At 42.6% G+C, this 21218-nt stretch overlaps 1 protein-coding gene across 1 annotated transcript in view; it reads right to left on the bottom strand.

Annotated features, from left to right (window-relative positions):
• Nucleotides 1-19683, bottom strand: part of CNN3 (calponin 3) — a 29866-nt gene extending 10183 nt beyond the window's left edge. Inside the window, exon 1 of the mRNA XM_037826590.1 lies at nucleotides 19351-19683. Coding sequence (XP_037682518.1) covers nucleotides 19351-19407 — 57 coding nt within the window. The 5' untranslated portion in view covers nucleotides 19408-19683. The remainder of the gene's footprint in view (nucleotides 1-19350) is intronic.
• Nucleotides 19684-21218: the final 1535 nt, after the last annotated feature.

Below are 21218 nucleotides of genomic sequence, written 5' to 3'. Positions count from 1 at the left end.
GAAAATTGGTTCTTGCAAGGGGGGATGATGAAAAAAATCTTTGTTATTACAATGATTGGTGACTCGTCAAAGTGCTCCACCCTACCCAACAAAATCTTATTCCTTAGTATTTAATTCATGTGTGTGTGAGGGTGAGGCAGGATAATTAAGACAGATACCTAAAATGTCTCCAAGGGGGAAGTGATAATGAAAACAAGGTGGAGAAACACTGAAATAAAAAGTATAAATCTCTCTTCACCCTCCTCCCCAAAATTCCACTGCCCTGCTCAGGGTAAGCTCCTCCTGACGGTGTGCCAACACATCCAGACCATGTGAATATGTACTACAGACAGTTATAGCTAAAACAGCACTAGAATAATAAGATCTCTCTCAAAAACACAAGTCCCGAGGGCCTAAACTTCCTCACAGTGGAAAGAGGACAATACAGCCAGTCCTTCCTGTCACGAGGGTTTAAGAAGCATCTGAGAATCCTCAGAAAGGGACATGTTCTAATACATGCTACAGCATTGATGAACCTTGATTTCATTAGGTTGAGTGAAACTGAAAGAAGCCAGATGCAAAAAGACAAATATTGTCTGATTCCACTCACATGAAATACCTAGAATAAGTAAATTCATACAACAGAAAGTATGTTAGTGTTTACTGTGGGAGGTGGGGTGGGAATTGAAGAGTTTTTGCTTATTAGATAGAGTTTTTCTGTTTGGGGGTGATGGAAAAGTTCTGGGTAATGGATGGTGGTGATGGTAGTACTCAGCATTGTAAATGCATTAGTACCTCTGAGATGTACACTTAAACATAGTTAAAAAAGGAAATTTGGGGTTGTATGTATGTTATCATAATTTAAAAAGAGGAGCTAGATACAGAGTAATGTATTACAGAGAAGACTGCATATACATTTGAAGATTGTACTTCAAAAATGTCTCAAAACTGACCCAAAAGAGTGGTTCGATGCCATTTCAGGGTGCTTCTCCATGTAAGTATGGAGCACTCAGCCAAAATGCAATTGAGTAAAAAGAAGGAATGCATCTGGCATGGCAGAGAATATTTATGTGCAAGAGCTGTCTGATGACCCAGCTTACACAAAGGGTACATTCTTGAATCTACACAGAAAGAACATTACACGCCCCCTTCAGACAATCTCCATGAATATATTCTTCTCATAGTGTGTTATCACCAAGTTTATTAAAAGCTGGAAGCAGACAGTTCTAGGTTATTGTCTCTGGTGGTTACAACAGGGTCTGCCAAATTCAGTCATGCTGAACCCTCACAAGGCTACCCCTTTGAGCCATTAGGATAATCCAGCCTTAACTCAAACTTGCTAAATAAAACCATATTCTGTGTCAGCTTCCTCTCTGATTGTTCCTCCAACCTCTTTCTCCCTTCCTCCTTCCTTCCATTCTTCATTCAAATATTATGAACAGGCTACTAAATACCAGGCCTGGTTCAAACCAAGTCCTTGCCCTAAAAGCCTACTTTGTAGTGGAGGCAGACAAACAAATACAAAATAAGGTGTGTTTGAAAAAATAAATGAGAAAATAAATAAAGTAGGGTATTTAAAACAAAGGGAGAATACAGTGATAGGGGCTACCACAAAGTCTCAAAACAAGGATCAAAATAGATTTGGATAGTGGGGGCATTTCCATCTTAAATATCAAAATGGCTCATCATCCCTTCCTTTACTTTATCACTTGCCATTCTTGATATCTCAGGCAAGGACAAAGAGGCTTTAACATTTTTCACCTGCCTTAATTCTCTCTTCTAATCAATCCTACAAACATGTAAGTAACTTTTCAAATTTTTTTAAGTATTCATAAAGATTCATGAAGATTAAATGCTTTGAAGTCAAACTTAGAAAAACTATGTTACTGATTCCACTGTGACCCAGGCAGGTAACTCATCCTTGGTCACCCCATTTCTTCACAATGTGTCTCCTCCTCCTAGGGCCACAGTGAGGACAAAGCCCATTCCACAGGTAAACGGGCCATCAAAATGCCTGGCATATGTCAGCAGAATCAAAGCCCTCTGTTTACATCTGCCTGAGAACAGAGGTACAAAGCTTTCTATTAACCGAACCCCACTGCAATGTGTGCACTTTATTGTTTATAATTTAAAAAGAGTGTTCCACTGCAGACGAGCTTCTCTTCTACACTGGCCATCACTACTGCTCTTTCTCATGACCATGCATCTCATTGCTCATTTCTCTGACTTTGCTCAAGTTCTTCTCTCTACTTAGAGTGGCTTTGCATCCCAAATTCTCACTCTATTTCAGAATATTGCTGACAAAAAGGATTAAACCATTTTTTTAAAAAGGAAGTATAAAACCTCATGAGGGGGTGGGCAAGGTGGGAATTCTAGAGAAAATCATGTTACACGATGGACTGCATGCCTTCCTCAGGGTCACAATAGATTCTGAGACTCTTCTATGCAGGGAACTTGCTAAATATTTGGTGGGGAAGGAGTATACTTTCCGAAGCTACAGGAAACCATGTTTGCCTCAGGTAAACAGGGATGTCATCTAAGAGCATTTAAAAGTCCAGTCCTCCTCTCAGAGCCAGGTCAGGTCAAGTGCTCAAGGTATCAGCATATGGCGCCAGCACCATCTTTTTCTCTCCAAATGTGTACAGGCAAATAAATACACAGACACTATGACTCACTGAACAAATGTTGTGAAATTAACAAGTACAACTAACAAGTGGCAGGAAAAATGCAGCACAAAAATAACATTCATTATGTCTTCTCTATGTAGAAAATGACCTTCGGAGAATAAAGTTTAGCAAAGACATAGTTAAAAGTGGATTTTAAAAGTCCAAATCTAAACAAGAAGATAGTAGGAATAGAGGCTGCATTTTTAGAAGACTCCAAACTCAGAAAGAGTGATAAAAAAGCTGCATGTAGACAAATAAGGTGGTGGAGTGAGATGCTTCAGGGCTCTGTCCCCACAACAGAAGCGTAGAAAAACCAGCAATAGAACTGGCAGAAACATCTTTCTCAAAGCTCCATAAAATAGTTAAGGGACTGCAGCAACAGCAGCACAGAATCAAGAAAAAGGCTACTTAAAAGCAGTAAGCTCATGGTGCCGTAGCTGGCCCTTCTCCCACCTCTTACCAGCCAGCCCTCGCTCCTAATGCAGATCCCTAGTCCTGGATCCAGAGGGAGCAGAGTAACCCTCATTCATATTCTGGGAACTTGTATATCTGGAGTGGCTTGAGGGACTGGCCCTTGCCCTGCATCTAGAAGGCAGTACACAGATCCTACCCAACACTGTAGTCAAGCATCGGCTACCTGGGGCTATAGACTGATGGCTGTAGGACACACGATGCAGTGCCTAGGACCATGAGGAAACTTTCTTAAGGATGACGGACCATTCATATCTGTGTAAACAGAGACATTCCTGAGGCCACAAGCATATGCCCAAGACAAGAGGTATGTGCAGAAAGATCAGAATGGCCTCAAGCTATTCTCTATACTCTTCGTATGGATAAACCGAGAGAGAGTATTTTCACAGGTCTATCTATAAAGACTGGGAAAGGTGTACTTTTTATGTTGTTGTTGTTAGCTCCTGACATCAAGGAAAGCTCTGTCATAGCACTAGCTGGGTACAAGCTTAAGCAGCAGATACCTCAGACCGAAGTCCAGTGACAACACATTAAAATACCAAAATGTCCAGCTTTCAACAAAAGATTACAAAAACATACAAAGAAACAGGAATTGATGGTCCACACAAAGAAGAAAATTAAAGCTTGGGAAACCGCCAATGAAAAGGAAGAAGGACTAGACCTAGGACAATCCAGACAAAGACTTAAAAAAAAAAAAGGTCCTAAACATGCTCAAAGAGCTAAAGGAAAACATGGACAAAGAACTACTGAAGTCAGGAAAATGATAGATGAACACAAAGCCAGTATCAGTAGAGAGATGGAAATTATGAAAAGGAACCAGAGCTGAAGAACACAGTAACAGAAATTAAAAATTCCCTAGAGGGGTTCAACAGCAGATTGGAGCTGACAGAAGAATCAGTGAACTTGAAGATAAGATCACTGAAATCCAGTCTGAGGAGAATTTAGAAAAAAATTAAGAAAAGTGAATGGAGCCTGAAGAATCTGTGAGACACCATCAACGGTACCAGTATATGCATTGGGGGAATCCCAGAAAGAGAAAAAAACAGAAAGGGATAGAGAGGGGAGTCAAAGAAATAATGGCTGAAAACTTCCGAAATTTAATGAAAGACATGACTATACATATTGAGGACACTCAACGAACTCCAAACAGGAAAAATCCCCAAAAAACCCATGCTGTTACATATTGTAATCAAATTGTCAAGTGCCAAAGATAAAAAGAAAATTCTGAAAGCCACAAGAGAGAAGCAACATGGTGCATACAAGGGGGCCTCAATAAGAATAAGTGCAGATTTCTCATCGGAAACCATGGAGGCAAGAAGGCAGTGGGAAGACATATTTAAAGTGCTAAAAGCAAATAAATGCCAACCAAGAATTCTGTATCCAACAAATGTGTCTTTCAAAAATGAGGGAGAAATTAAAACATTCCCAGATAAATAAAAGCTGACGGAGTCTGTCACCACTAGAACGGCCCTACAAGAGATCCTAAAAGGAGTTTTGCAACTTGAAAGAGAAGGACAATAGACAATAAATCAAAGCTGTATGAAGAAATAAAGATCTCCAGTGAGGGTAAACAGACATGTCACTACTATTGTATTTTTAGTTTGTAACTCCACTTTTTACTTCCTACAGTATCTAAAAGGCAAATACATAAAATGTAATGAGCAAGCGATGGTTTTGGACTCGATGTATAAACATGAAAACTGTGATAAGAACTACATAAAGGGGGGGAAGGACAGAGGAGTACAGGAATATAGTTTGTATATACTAATGAAGTTAAGTTGTATCAAAGCAAATTTAAAGTGTTAAATTTAAGCCCCATGGTAACTACAAAGAAAATATCAGAGTATGCAAACTCACAGAGACAGAAATTAGAGGGTCTGTATGGGGGAGAAGCAGAGGGTGGATAATTAATGCAAACTGTTACTGTTTGGGGAGAGGGGAAAGTTTTAGTAATGAAAGGCGGTAAGGATACTGCAACATGGTGAATGTAATCAATCTCACTGAATGGTATGCTTAGGAGTGGCTGAGATGGAAAAATTTATGTTGTACATATGTTCATACACACACACACACAAACAAATAAAAAGAGCAATTAAATAGTCAATGATAATTACAAACAATAATCCTGGATGGAATCTAATGAGGGAGGAAGGAAGGCTCAAAAGGACATTATTGAGACATATGAAAAAATTGGATTCTAGATTGTAAGCTTTATATCAATGTTAAATTTCTTGAATTTAATAGCTGCACTTAAGGTGGATTAAAATATAAAAGATAAAGCAAAGATATAGCCAATGTGGCAAAATGTTAAAACTGGTAGATCTGGGTATTTTGAGGGATAGGAGTATGTTAGATTTGCTGTATAGATTTATTTATATTATTTTTATAACTGTCCTGCAAGTTTGAAAGTACTTCAAAATACAAAGTTTAAAAAAAAAAAAAAAAGATGCACTTACGGAGCAGTTCATTGTGAGAGAAATCTTGGCCAAACAGTAGCATCAGGAACCTAGTAACAGGTCCGCTCTCTCCCCCTCCCGACCCGAGAGGGCCCACCACTTCAAGCGGAAGAGCCTGGCTGTCATTCCAGAGTGGACTCCTGGTAAGAGGGTGTGCAGGCACCTAGGGGGAGCAGGGGTTCACAAAGCACGCCAAGAACACCTATCCATTTCTCCTCCTTGGGATCAGGGCAGGTTCTCAGTTCATCTTTATACCCCTAGAGCCCATGCCTGGCACAGAGTGGATATTCACCCACTGACAGTATTACCAGACTAGGGAAATGGCCCCGATGTAGAGATCTATCTTGTTATGGAAAGGCATCTATACTTGAACATTGCCCATTGTTATGGATGTCACATCTCCTTGATGTACCAACCTAGTAACCTTAGCTAGTTCACTAGGGAGATTACTTGCTTTACTTTCTGATAAAAGTCCCTTATGTCTATGGCACTCATTAAGTCCAGTTTAGTAACTCTAGAAGTAAAGTCTGGTCAGATGGAACAAACAGGTCTACTGTGATGATCCATAACAAGGTAGGAGCAATTCCTGGTGATATGTACATCAAGGCTGAGACTTAGATTTGTTCTCTTCTACTTTGGTTATCAATGATTTGTAAACTATTAGGCATACTTACTAAGCTTACAGAAAATAAAACTGGGAATAGTTAATACAATGAAACAAAACTAGGATTCAGAACGATCTTAACAAATGACTCAAGATTAATGTAAGATCCTGCCCTGACGTTCTAGAACTAACTAGTAATGCTTTCTCAATGACCCCAGAACACTGCCTAAAAAAGAAAACTAAAGCCATGTTGGTTTGCACCGTTTTAGAATTCTTTTTAAAATACTACTATGTTTCTTATTTGTTGGATCACATCTCCATGAACTAGCCAAGGCAAGCATTATTTAAATGAAAACAGGTGTGAAAGGAGCTTAAAATGCTATGCAATTATTTTAACTCCTTTATAGAGGAGAGGAAAACACTTTGTCAAAGCAAGGATTAGAATCCTTCTTGTACATGGAGATGCCTTGCCCACCTGACCAGATCATTACACTGATCAAAAAAGGATGAGTTAAATTATAATGAGCAAAATCTGGGAGGTAAAATATAAAGTATAGGTTACAAGAAGATAGAAAGAGAGTAAAGAATGGACAGACAAGGCTTATGGTATTCATAAGGTTTGGAAATGGATAGAGGTGATGGTACCACAATACTGTAAGTGTAATTAACAGTGCTAAGCGTAAATATGGTTGAAAGGGGGAAATCTAGGGCCATGTATGCCACTAGAAGGAAAGCTAGAGAATAAAACATAGGACTGTATAATACACTGAGCCCTGTTGCAGACGATGACTGTGGTTAATTGTACAAATATAAGAAAGTTCTTACATAAACTAGACTAAATGTATGTCACTATTACAAGGGTTTAATAACAGGGTGGTATAAGGAAAAAAATACACTTAACGCAAACTAAGGATTACAGTTAACAGCAACATCATAATACTCTTTCATCAATTTTAACAAAGGTATTATTTTAAAAAGAGAGGATGAGTTAGTGCCTTGTACTCAAACAAGGGAAGTTAGTTCATAATCCCACTATACCTTGATAGGTTAAATCGTATCTGTGCATTACTGTGATCAGTTCTGAGTGCTGCATTCCAAAAGGGACACTGACAAACCGAAACCAGTTTAGAAGGAACAAAATGGGTGGTGAAAGGATGAGAAAAATCAAACATAGCTTATCAGGATAAACTGGTTGGCAAGAAGTTAACTATTTGACCTAGAAGGAACTTTGTGGGGTTAGGAGAAACAGGCTAGCTACAGGCTATCTAAGTATTCGGGTTCAAGATATTATGCTGGTTTGAATCTGTTATGTACCCCATAAAAGACTTATTTTAATCCACTCTTGTGAGGGCAGACCTGTTGTGGGTGGGACCTTTTGATCAGGTTTTCATGGAGATGTGACCCCGCCCATTCAAAGTGGGTCTTAATCAGTTTACTGGCGCCCTTAAGAGGGGGAGGGGGAGGGGGGAGGGCGAGCACTTAGAGCCAGCACAGACCCAGGAGATTGGAGAAACAGAGAGAGCCATTTTGGAGAGAAGCTGAGACAGACATTTTGGAGAGAAATTAACATGTAATCCCGAGTTTGCCCCTGGTAGAAGCAAGCAGGATCCACAGGAGCTGAGACAGAAGCCCAGTGACACTTTGTAGAAAGCCACTAAAACCAGACACCAAACCCAGGAGAAAAGGTTCAGCAGAGCCAGCCATGTGACAGAGGAACCCCGGATGCTGTCAGCCTTTCCTTAGAGAAGACATCTTCCCCTTGATGCCTTAATTTGGACACTTTTATGGCCTTAGAACTGTAAATATTTAACCTAATAAATCCCCTTTATAAAAGCCAATTCATTTCTGGTATTTTGCATTCTGGCAACTTCAGCAAACTGAAACAGATATAGAAGAGGGAATCAACTTATTCTGAATGCCACACAGAGGAAAGACCCAGGAAAAATACATAGAAATTCCTGGGAGATGGACTAGAGGCATGCAGGAATGAAAAGATACCATTTGAGCCCCATGCAGCACAGGCTGGAAGCTGACTCGCGAGAAGGCTCACTGAGAACAGATTCTCCTATTGGGAAGAAGTCTGGCTGGGTCTTGAATTTCATGTAGCTGTAGAGATCTTGCTGAAAGGGGATCTTAGCTGAAGCCCATATATAAAATAGATGTTTCTTTCAGTTTTTGTTTTCTTCGTCTCACCTCTAGAAGTATTTAAGAGTCTACCTTCACTTATTACCCATTTGAGGGTATCAGATCTTGGCTACTGTTTAGATTTTTGTTTCCTTGGCAGGACTCTAAGTGCCTCCAAAGTAACATTTGATTTGAGCTCATAAGTAGCACTGAAAAGTTGCCTTTTCTTTTTGCATGATCACAAGAGATGTCATGGTACTAACATTCCTGTAGGTTTGGAATGTAGACAGTCCTCATCAACTCTTCAGCAAGTTCACTTCACAGGAGGAGTCTGAGATTCTACTGTGACCTTGAGGAAGTCATGAAATCCACTTCAACATCATTGTCCCAAATACAAATTGTATTGTTCTGACAAGGAATTCACCTCTACCAGCTCTGAGATTCTCCTCCTTGCCTCATTACTGACTACATCCACCCCAGTGCTCCCATCTACCTACTCCAAAACTGCATCAAACCAACACAATGTTCCCTTACTCTGAGCTACTTATGGGAAGAGTGTGGAAAGGTGGTCAAAGAGAAACACGATCCCAGCATTTCAGTCAGCCCTAAGTAAATCTAGAACTCCTCTTTTGGGATCCAAATCTAGATCTGATCTCAGATCCTGAAAGCTCCTCTTTGCTTACTACGATGGAGTCTATCTGAGAGAGAGGGCTTTACACAACCACCTAAGATCAGAATGGAAACACTAATTTTAAAACAGGATAGACGCTGACAGTGAGATTTCACAGGAGTCTTATAGATACAGATATATTAACTGTACAAGATACCACCTCCTTTTTCCCTGATGATAATGTGAGGATATGAAATTTCCAAAGAAAGTAGGATGGAATTTTCCATTTCCTCTTTTAAAAAAGACAAATTTATACTCTGAAATAGCATACAAAAATACATTATACTCACTTGAGACCCTAAGTAAAAAGGCTTTTGGTTTACTATGCTTTAATGGAAAAATGTGAAAAAAAAAAACGAAGTCAGGGCTAAGGTTATAATAACTGCATGCCACCAAGTTCTACACAAATGCAACCAAAGATGGCTTGGATGCAAATTGGAGTCCAAGCTTCTTATGCTGGGAGGAAACAAAGGAAACAATCAGTTACGGTTACAGGAGATATAGGATTCCTTAAAAAAAAAAAAAAAAAGGATAAAAAAAGTCACTCTGAACATGGTTCTCCTTTCTACTTCCTAAGCTCAAGATGAAGTAGTAGGACGGCACCTTTCACAGCTCTACAGTAAAGAAAACTCCAAATTCTACATAATTGTGATGAAATTTCAGAGCACAGCACACAACAAAGGCAGAAGTAAATTCCTCTGGAAGTACTGCATCTATCATCAGACTGCTGTGCTCCACCACAAAGGTCTCTTGGAGATTATGTTGTGGGAGGCGAGCTATAGACAATCAGCCACAAAGAGCAAAGAAACCCAACTTTCATCCCTTCTAGATCAAGAGCTCAGAGAATGAGGAGAAAGAACAATGTCCAGGCTGCAAAGAAGCCTTAGCAAGACTCAACAGAATCCCACACACACACACCTTAGCCTGAACCATCTCTTCTTACTCCTGCTGACCACATGCTTTCTGACATCAGTGGCCCCAGGACATCAAGGCCAAGAGCAAAGAGATGCTCCTCCTTCACATAAGAGAACACAATGGCAAGGGAAAAGGAGACTTCTTATCCACATGGTTTGTTTTCATGGTTCTCTTCCTTTTTCCTTCCTAGTGTCACTTTCTTTTCATGACTAACCTCTTTCTTTCTGTTGCTTTGCTCCTACCACTTCTGCTCACACATCACTGGTATTGAGCTTTTCCCTTCACTTGGCCCATCAATCAGCACAGGCCACCCTAATCTTGTTTGAAACAGGCAAATCTTTGATTGTACCTGCTGCCAACTTCAAATATTGTGCTGTTTTTCTTTTATTTCATGCCAAACCTCTCCATTTCCTTGCTTAGTACTCTATACTCCTTCCAGCCAAATCTAATGGCCTGTTTCCAGATATCCCCCTAGATGCTATAGCACACAGTGCTTCTGCAGGTCCCTCCAAATCTCTCTTCCTCTGGCTTCTTCCCTGGCCTGCCCACTCCCAACTTATATCTGTCTCCTTTTCCCACTATGAATGACATCAATTCCCGGAATTCTGGCTTCACATTAAAACGGTTAAAAGCATGGGCTCTGGAAAGTGAATGCCTGGGTTAGAATCCCGCCTCCACCACCCATCAAGCATACGACCCTGGGCATGCTCAACCTCTCTGCCTCAGTTTCCTCACCTGTAAACCAAAGGTCATAACAGCACTTGTATCGGAGGGCTGTTGGGAAGAAGCAAAGACTTAATGCATGTGAATTTTAACAACTTAATAAATGTCAACCCTTCTCCTTCTCCTATATATGTGCTGCTGGCCATTCCTATCCAGATACTAGACAGATTTCCTACTTCAAATTACATGTATCAAAAAACTCATTACTTGATATTATTTGATACAGCCATTTTGATAAGAGATCATTTCAATGCTGCCTAAGCTATTCATTTAAAAACTATTTATACTAGCAAATAATTTGTGAAAATGATGTCCTGACCCCATTTCTGAGCCTCATCCCACTGTCAATTCCCATTTCAAAGTCTGGTGGGGATTAGAGGGAGTAGGGGTCACAGGTGTCAGCTACTGACAACTTGGTAATAAAGAACTAAAGGCAAGTGACTTGAATTTTGACAAGGCCATTCTGATAAAGCTTTTATTTGCTTTTGTTAACGTTAGGTGAAGAGCCTCCTTGTCTTTCATACTATGGAGAGGAAGTTTAAACTGATTTTTTAAGAGAGCAATTTGGCAATACTTATTGCAAATTTAAATATTAGGTCAAAAGCTATGTACTTTTTCTCAAGAATACTTTTTAAGGAAAGATTCACCAACAGGGAATTAGTGAATAATAATGGAAATACAGACAGGCTACAATTCAGTTTCTAAAGTGTTAGAATGATATTCAGAGTTGTACAAGTGGTTGGAGTGGGAGTAAGGGATACAGGATACTTTCACTTCTTTTTATTTTATATTTTGTACTGTTACCATTTCTTTTCAACAAAATTTTCTTTCAAAAAATAAAGATAAAGAAGAGAGGAGGCTCTCATAGACAAGGAAGAAGGCCTTCTACTCTGGGGTTGATGCACTGTCTTCATACAAAAGAAGACTCGTTCCAAGGTCACAGGGCTTAGCAGGGATTTGGACCCAGCTCTGACTCCAAACTGTTAAGTTTTTTCCATCACTGGCTGCTCTTCCCCACCCCCCCAACCAAGCTGAGAGATTAACCCTCTATACCATACAGAGTCTATGGCACAGGCAATTATGCCACCTGCCTGAAGAGGCTTAAGAACAGCGTGCAGGGTGGTGGCTTGGTTAGACCCTGTGGTTACCATCAAGTCATTCCCACCTCAGCTAGAAGGGAGAGCACATCCAAAAGTAATCACCACCAACATCACTGTACTGAAGTGACACACCGTGAAGAAGCTGTGGAGTTTAAAGAGAGCACGATTCAAACCGGCCCAGGGGACTCTGAAGTCCCAAAGGGCTTTACCATCTTGGTTCAAAAGTTCATACTAAGGCACCAGGTAGTGATGTCTGAGACTGAAAACACTTTTAACTCTTCCACTCCCACCTATGAAAAGTAGCCTCCTGCTACATGCACACTTTGCAAGGTGCTATAGGGCTCGCTGTTGGAAAAGCTGTCAACAGTAGAGCTGCCACTAAAAAGAGGGAAAAAATAAGAAAATTAAAAGCCAAGCCCAAACAGAAAGAAAATTAGAAATAAACATGTCTGTATGTGAGTTGCAAGGCAAGCCTGGGGATGACAGTTTTTACTACAACCTCCAGATCTCTGAAGAAAGGTAGGGAAAACACAGAAAAAAATTCACCCCAGTCTTCAGAGCAGAGAATGAAACCATTTAGGAGAAGAGACCAGGCTATATGTGGACTCTGAAGACGAGCCCTAGGTTTCAGCTCAGCTGCTAAGGGCCATGAACTCTTTGATGAGATCACTACATGACGCTACAGAATCTTCATGTTTATTAAAAGCATAATTAGTATGCTCAACTAGAAGTACAATATGATTGTTGCTGCTGTAATTATATTCAAAGTAGAATCACATGTCTGACTTAATAGACAGTATGAAAGACTTGCTACACATGGTACTGATTATTTTCCCTCCCATTTCCTCCCACGTGAAACAAAAGGAGGGAGGGAAACTGCAATAATAAAGCACACTTTCTCCATCCTTGGAGCCTCGTGTAGCACTGAGGAGGGCTGGGAAGACTGGGTGGGGTAATAAAGAAAGATCAGTGTTCAAACACCTAGGAAAGGGGGAGGAAAGGAAACAAGGCTGAAATGACCACCAGCCCAGGCTAGCCACACCACAGTTGGGATCCCCAGGAAAAATCTTAGAGTGGGGAATAATTACAAGTGCTTAGGTTATGATTTAATCAGAGGACCTTCCAAGCACAAATGGCTTCCTCCTTCCTCTGCATCCATTCCCCCAACTTCCTGGCCTCCCTCTGCAGATGTATACATCCGCCCACCAGTCCCACTCACACCCTGAAGCTTCCCAGTCTGGGGGCAGAGGGCAGATGCTGAGGAGGTTCCCTTCCTACCTCAAGGGAAACGGGATGCAGAATGTAGTCTTTTCTGCTCACAGACTCGCGGTGCACGTGTCTGGGTAGAGCCTTCCTAAGATCATTAAAACTGAAGGCCTCCAGTGACAAGCAAGACTTAAAATACCAGAAGGTAAACACATTTATCAGTCAGCTGTGGAGGAATATGAGCCCTATCTGAAACCAAGAAATGAAAGATGGATCTTGTTTACAGGAAACCAACCTCTTAGGAAGGAAAAGCAGAATAATACCAGGCCCGGAAAGCAAGACCTCTAGTTCTACACAGAAGCCCAGGACCCTGAGGGCAATGTGGACAGAATGTGAATGAATACCAGGATCCTGAGATCACTGTGGGAATCATGGCAGGCTGCCAGGTGAAGGAGTCCTGGATCAGGATTCTGGAGGCAGATCACTCTCCTGGTATGGGGCAAAGCAGAGCAGTATTGTTTGGCATTGTGGTCCCCTGCCTGCCAGAAGACTTATTCAGATACAAAGAGATTCGTGAATAAATGTCCCAAGTCCCGGAGATAATCTTAATATCTAGAAGATAAAAGAAGCTCAGGAGAACACAGGACTGAACCCAACCAGTCTAGAATAAGCCAGCAGAAAGGAACAAGAGCTAACACTTAGATAATATGTACTTTCGGTGATAGACAGTATTCTAAATATTTTACATGCATTATGTATCTTATTTATTTCTCCCACCAACCCTATGAAGCTTGTATTACCGAATCCTCATTTTTCAGATAAGACACTGACAAGTTCAGTAACTTGACCAAAGCCACACAGGAATCTGGGCCAGAACCAGGATTCCAACCCAGTCCCATCAGTCCTCACAGTCCACATCTTAAAGCACTATGTTCCACTTTCTCACTGACAAGAGCCACAGATAAAAGACATCAAGGTATCTTTGAGTTCACATGAGCCAAGGAAGGAACGTTAAAGTTGGGGAGGGTGTTTTTATATCCTTTCCTCTGAAATGAAAGAGGACTCAAGCTGAAACTGACTTACCGTAACACTAATGTAGCTTAAGCTTCAGGATCCCTTGCTTGAACCATCCTTCTGGGGCTCAAGGACTCTCAAAGTCAAATGCTGTTATAGCATTTGCCAAAGACATTTTTGGATTTTTCATGATGATGATCTCAAAACTGTTAGTTTCAGGCCCACAAAATCTGAATCTACCTCTGGGTTCCAGAAATCCTTAACAAAACCCTGAGGATAGAAGTATACCCGCTATGGGTATAAAAGGAGTTCAGACTTAAGGAAAACCCCTGCACGTGGTATATGGTATGGACGGCTAAGGCCTAGAATAAAACGGATCTTTCTAAAAAATTCTAAGGACAAGCTCCCTCTCCCACCACCTAGTTATAATGAGAAGGAAAATAAAGCACTTCCTTATTCTCCTGGATACAGTGGTAATGAATGACCAAAGAACCCAAACCATCTAACTGTGTTTCTTCTTCTTTTTTAATGTAAAAGATCAACTGTGTTTGTGACAAACTGCTAAGTAAAAGAAAAAAAAAAAAAAGAAAAGAAAAAAGAAAATACTCACTAAACCTTATGATCCCAAAAGGTATAGGGAAAAAAAGGATATAGCTCGGGTTGATGCCAGTATTAGCAATGCTTTCATTGCCAAGCTTATTTTTGAAATCTATAAGAATGAATAGAAACAGACAAATTGCACAATTTTACAAAGGGAAGTGGGTAAAAAACTGTAGGTCACAAAACGGTGAGCATGATAATGATCTTATTAAATTTCCAGTGTTAATTAAGTCTGAACATTTTAAAGCACAACCATGGTACCTTTTCTCATTTCAACAAAGTGCACCTTCCTCATCTGTTTTGGTCAAGACAAGTGGCTGAATGAATGGCCACTTCCCAGGTCTCTCATCTAGGACATGCAGGCAAGGGACAAAGCCTTGCTTCGGGAACCTCTATTGTTCCCCCCAAACTTGGAAGTCTTAGAAAGAAGAACCCAGTTTAAATATTCTTCTCGAGATAATCCCAAGATCATCAACAAAAGAAGTAATTTTCTTGATAAATTCTCAATATAATACCAACAAAACAACCTGCTTAATAAAAACAAGCTATAAAAATCGCTGTATCCTTTAAAAATATCATACTTGCACTACAGAATTTTGAAATGTAGACTACTCTAACTGGGCTACTTTCTACTTTCTAAAGAGAGCAAAACCTATGCCTGGTGGATATATTCATTAAATCAGCAAATATTTACTGAGTACCTACTATGTGCCAAGCCATATTCTAGAGGCAAGAATCTAGACCTTGAGATTTATCAGTGAATAAGGTAGAGATTCTCATCTCCAGTGGGAGGAGACAGACAATAAATAAACAAAATGTTAGGTTAAAAACCTATTTCCAAACTATAAAGTTAAGGGGAAAAAAAAGGTTTAAACCACCTACACATTTTACCAAGATTCTGGTGGTCTAGCAGCAGACAGCCTGAGTACAACTTAAAGCTAGAATCTACAGTCAGTCTGGGGTTACTCTGATCAGGGGGCACCTTAGGACAGCTTGTCCAAAATGGCACTGGGCAGGCCTCCTAGGACATTTGGTCCTACTTAATTATCACTATACGACTGTTTAATCTTCGATGACATAAGATTTTAGTAAGAATTCTTCTAAGAGGGGTTTTAGCTGTTGAGGGATGCCATTTTGCAACCAAGCAGATACCATGAGAAGCGACTTTGCTCAAATCAGACATTCCATGGGAGCAGAAAACTGTTAAGAATGTGCATTCCCATTCCATTCTTCTTAATTAATTCAATTACCCTCCCCTCAAAAAGCATTCAGGAGGAAAGAGCATTTCAGCCTCACCCCACCAATATTTCCTCCACTTTCACTGGGACCTACGAAAAATAGTTTTATGAGCATTTGCTCTAAGCCTGGGAAGGACAGACTTGACTGTATCTTTGACTTTAAGGGAAACTACCCTGACTTGAAAATTTTGTTCAGAGCCAAGTGTCAGGAAATGCTGTGCTTCCCTTGAGGACCTATCATGTTTTCTCATAGTGTAATGAAGCAAAGAGCTGTTTCTCTTTTCATTTCAGTCCCCAAGATGCACAGGCAAGGGTGTGGCTCAAACTGTTTCAAAAATGTAGGGCCCATTACTTTTGAGTGTTTTCATGTCCCCATCCCCACCTGAACTGTCTATACCAGTTTTCACATTTTCCCTGGTCCTCCTACTTTGCTATGGTGTTTGCAAACTGCAACAGGGGTAAAAGTTTTTGCTCCTTTTGTTGTCATTAATTTTTTTTTCCCCATATTCTAGAATCCTTTAAAAGATTCTGATTTTTTAAGCCTGTTTTCAAGCATCATCTTGACCTTAACTGCACATTACCGGAAAAAAAAAAAAAGATACTCCGCCATGCACTATCCCATCAAAGAAGTGTCTTAAGTTTAAATATTTTTCCTTGAAATTTTACTGATTAAAAGTATTTAAGATCAAGGGGGTCTTCAATACACAGATTAACTGCTTTCATAGCTGGAATATAAAAAGACCAAATGCTTATTTAATAGAAAAGGAAAGGAATATTTAAAGAGGCAGTGACATTCAAGTCGAAGAAATGTAATATTAATACTAATTTTCCATTACTAACAGCTAAAAGCTACTATGTATGTATTTATTGAGTACTTACTATAAGTTATATGTGTCTTAACAATGTAATGTTGAGTTTGGGGACTATTATTTTCTCCATTTTACAGACTGGAAAACTGAGACTGATGTCAAACAACTTGCCCAACGTCATACAAGGCAGCAGTGGCAGAGGTGGGACTAGAACCCACATCTACTGAACTCCAAGGTCCATTCTGTATTACCTTCCCAGGATGCTTATAATTTTTTCACTTTGTTAAGTGAGGTTTTAAGGAAAAAAAACACGTATCTTACACTTAAGCAACACATTTACCCCAGGAATAAGGAAGGAATCAAGTTCATGCTTCCATATACCCACTATTCCTATGAGGCAAGTCCCAAGTCCTCAGCTGAAATGTAATATCCCATATAAAAGGTCTAGCAGACATGGATATCTGATTTCCACGCCCAGAAGAGATTAGAAACAGCATTACATGAATGATCACAATGTCAAGAAGTGACAGGTGGACAGCAAAAGAGGGAGAAGGGGAACAGACAATGTTGACTCCTAATAGAAGATCTCTTTATATTTCACTGAAATGTCACTTTTTGGAGTTAAAATTCTTAAGACTACTCCAATTTTCTTCTGTGACCTCGAGCCAATCAGCATTTGTGAGCTTCAGCAACCTGCTCGGTAAATGATGTTGGATAATTCTAACAATCCTCCTCACCTCCCAGGACTGCTCTGCTGTTAAGATCAAAAGATTCTCTACTGTATTAAAGGCCCGTATAAATGACAGAGATTACTAAAAGATGGGTTTGGTGCCTAAAGGGATAAACCTACAACCTTTAGAACTAATTTTCCAAAAGTTCTGAAAACTGAAGTTTTACTGGTTTTTAAAAATTTATAATAACTATTGTAATCTGGCCTCAATCTACACATTTCCTTTGCTTTATTCAATGAGTAGGAAAAGGAAAGTATCTGCTCCATTAGTCAGCAATAAGAAAGTAACATGGATGTTAACATGTAAGAAAGGTAAGTAATCTGAAAGACAGCCAAAGTTATCAGTACCTCATTTACAATGCAAAAGGTAAAGAGACTCCGCCCCCAGCCAGCAGAGAATCACAGCTATGAGTTATAATTAATGCACACAAGTCAGACCAGGATAACACAATTTGGACACGCTAACTCCTCTGAAAAGGCTTCCTAAAGCTCCATTTGTAAACCTTGAGAAGAACAAAACAAAATTCCACAATAAAGTTTTAACTTGATGAGGCCTGTAATCAATCATACACAAACCACTCCCTTCATTTATGGTCTTTTAAAAATGTTTAGGGCAACATATGTGACAAGGGAGAGGACCTAAACATTTCAATTTTAGATACACAGATTAAAATCAACTTCTTCCTTCAAAGATTATTCAAAATCTACCCACAGAATTAGAGTATGGAGGACAGCCTATAACAGCGGGAAGAGAACAGCTAAAATTCTCTTATGGGGTTTGACAATAGTGCGCTTCAATGCCTCTATATAATTCACGCTGAGCATAACCCCCCAATACTGGTATGTTAAAGCTCTGACAATGCCAGTGTATTCCACCAGCGGTCGGACGGTGTGGTGGCAATCCTGACATGCTTCGGCTCCCGGGAGGTTAATAGGAATTAAAGGACGGCAGCCATCCTTTGTGGCGCTTTGGCCAGAGCAGCAGAAGGGAGACAATGAGCGTTCTGTGCGCAGTTCCGCGCCGATTGGCTAGTCTCTCCCCCCAGAAACCCCTGATGTCATGGGCTTGGAATGCAGAGGGAGGAAGGAAGGAGGGGATTTGGGTAGGGGGACGCCTCTCATCTCTTTCCCAGACCAAAAGTTCCAAAGATAAACCCAATGCATTCTTACACTAGGCAAAGTGGCAAAGATGAGCGTCACCAAAGCCCAGTTACTCCAAACTTCAACGCACCGTAGCAAATAAACCCTAAACAAAAGCAACCCACAAAGACACTTGATATCATGAAAGTCAAATAAATGCACTACAAACTTCTCGGTGTTTTATAAAAAGTCTCACGTCTATAACAGATATCACTCCCAAAGAAGTGCGCGAAGCCTTTGTCCCCATTTCCAGCTGAAGAAACAGCAATTTACACCGGGATTCGGAAACTGTGAAAGGTCCAGTTCCTCCCAGGGGCCCAGGAGGCGGTGGGACGCTCAGTGGTCGCCCTTCCCGGGCGGAGGCGAGGAACAATGAGGGGGTCCGGCGTTGAGCCACGTAACCTCCTGATTTTGCCCGCGGCTGAATTCAGCCGGGGGGATGAGGTGGGGTCGGCTAAGAGCCTGTGCCGGGGCAGGAAGGCGGGGGTGCTGCGGCGGTGGTTGCTGGTCCCCAGTCCCACTGGCTGGCCCCACCTACGGACGAATGGCCGGGCGGGAGCGCCCTCTTCCCGGAGGGGAGCGCCCTGCAGCCGCGGAACGGCCCCGGCTGCCCGAGAGGCCGGCGCTGCAGGATTCCAGGCACCTGGGAACCCAGCGCCCGCCCCGAGTCCCAGCCCGCGGCGCGGGAACAAAGCCAGGAGAGCGTCCCGGAGCCGGCGCCCTCAGCATGGGGACCGGACGGAGACGTGCTGCAACACTCGCGCCGCCTCGACGTCTCCTCTCCAGCGAGCCAAGCGCGCGGGGGCGAAGCGCGTCCCAGCGCCGCCGCAACCCAAGCCCCCCACCCCCCCGGAGCGGCGTCTCGCCCCCGAGGCCCTCGCCCCCGACTGCCACCCCGGGCGTACCTTGTTCTTGACCTCAGCCGACAGTCCGTAGGAAGGGCCCTTGTTGAAGTGGGTCATGGTGGTTCGGGCGGCGGGAGGAGGTTGCGCTGGGCTCTGGAGGTCTCTCGCACTCAGCTTCCTCCCTCCTGGCCCCGAGGAGTGGCCGCAGCGGGAGATGCTCGGAGCTCGCTCCTCTCGGCGGTGCACTAGACGACCAGACGCGGCGGCGGGGCGCGGGCGGTGCCTTGGCAGCTCGGTCCGCCTGGGTCCCGCACAGCCTCCGGGTGCGCTGCGGAGTCCCGCTCGCTCACACAGCAGCCAACACCGCGACTCTGCAAAACTGTCCCCCACCTCTTCCCTGGGGCCTTTCGGGATTGGCCGACGAGCCCAACCAATGGCGGGCCGTCTCCTCCCGCCTCTCCGCCGAGGGAGAAGCGCGGCCAATCGAAGGACGGCAAGCGCCGCGCTCCCTCCCCGCGCGGGTCCCGGGCCCCCGCCCCTGCCCTCACGCCACCACGGCCCGCGGCGAGGCGGCCCCTCCTCCCGGCCGGGCTGAGGGTCGGGCGGTGGGGGGCGGCGGCCACCGGCTCGCTGGAAGTCGGCCTACGCCCCCGCGCCTGGGGTCTTCCCGGCGGTCTCCAGTTCACATCACCTTCCAGGCATCCGCCGCTGCGCCCGGGGCCCCCAGAGGGGAAGGGAAGCCTGCCGGACCTGGCCTCTATGTCTGCCTCCTCCCCTGCTCCAGGCCCAGAGCGCCCAGTCGGACGGGGCAGGGTTCTCCCAGCCGCTGCTGGAATCAGCTCGAGCAGTCTCGGAGCCCCCCTGCCAGGGAAGAGAAGGAGGAGGGCCCCGCCACCCACACCTGCTCCTTCCTTCCTTACTTTGCAGCCTCCCACACCTGTTGGTCTAATCTCTGCCCCGCTGCCGCCGCAGGAACAATTAAGGCTTTTGGCCAAACTCAAATTCACTCTATGTCTAAACCTCCAAATGCGGTGCGGAAAAAAAAAACAGAACAAAACTGGGGATTGTGCCATAGCAAAGCTTGGGGCATTTAAAGTTCTTTTTTGGTTTTGGATTCGCACCAGCTCCTCGTCAGAGGCATTTTTGTCTGGAATTCAGCTAATACAAAAACCCAGTTGGTTGTCTGTCGCTTTGCAAACTTCGGGGGCGGGGGGAGGGTTAGGTCTTTGAATCCTGATTCTTTTGTGTAGAGATAGTCATCCTTGAGGCCCCGAGTGGCTACCATTCTTTCAGGGTCCTGTTTCCTACCCGCCACTTTCTTTCCTCTGATGTTGTCATTTGATAATAGCAACTTGAGCGTCTAGTACTGTACTACATGTCTTCCAAACATTATCCCACCACCACCCCCAAGCACCTACTAGGCAGACATAATAACAGTTTTAGAGGTGAGAAAACTGAAACTTGGAGACCCACGCATCCTGACCGAGAACCGTCCACCTGCAAAGCTTAGCCTCTTGCCATACCTTTCCAGGGCACACCTAGGACAGATTTCAATCTTTGAGCTCCTGGTGTGAGAGGTTTGCTTACCAAACACCAGCTACTGTGTCAGAAGAGATAATGGAACCAAATGTAGCAAACTGAGAAAAGGAACCAAAACATCCCACCATTGTTGAACCATCCTGGAATAGAAATGAATAAAGCAACACAAAACTGCTATTAAATTTGCAAGGATTTTTACATGATTAGGGAGTAAAGGGAGGATTGTGAGAAAGGGGAGGTAGCTAATAGGGAGGAAAGTGAAATGAGTTATAAATGATTTGGCTAATTTAGTCAGGAGGTAGTGATGATAATTAGGGCATCCTTCCCACACAGAAATGACACAATTGACCCATGATTAATGGCACAGGCAGTTTGGGGTGTTTTCCCAG

The sequence above is a fragment of the Choloepus didactylus genome, chromosome 2 (assembly GCF_015220235.1).
Source record: "Choloepus didactylus isolate mChoDid1 chromosome 2, mChoDid1.pri, whole genome shotgun sequence".
Classification (NCBI taxonomy): Eukaryota; Metazoa; Chordata; class Mammalia; order Pilosa; family Megalonychidae; genus Choloepus; species Choloepus didactylus.
Note: the sequence above shows the minus strand (reverse complement) of the source record. Positions and strands in the feature narration are given on the sequence as shown.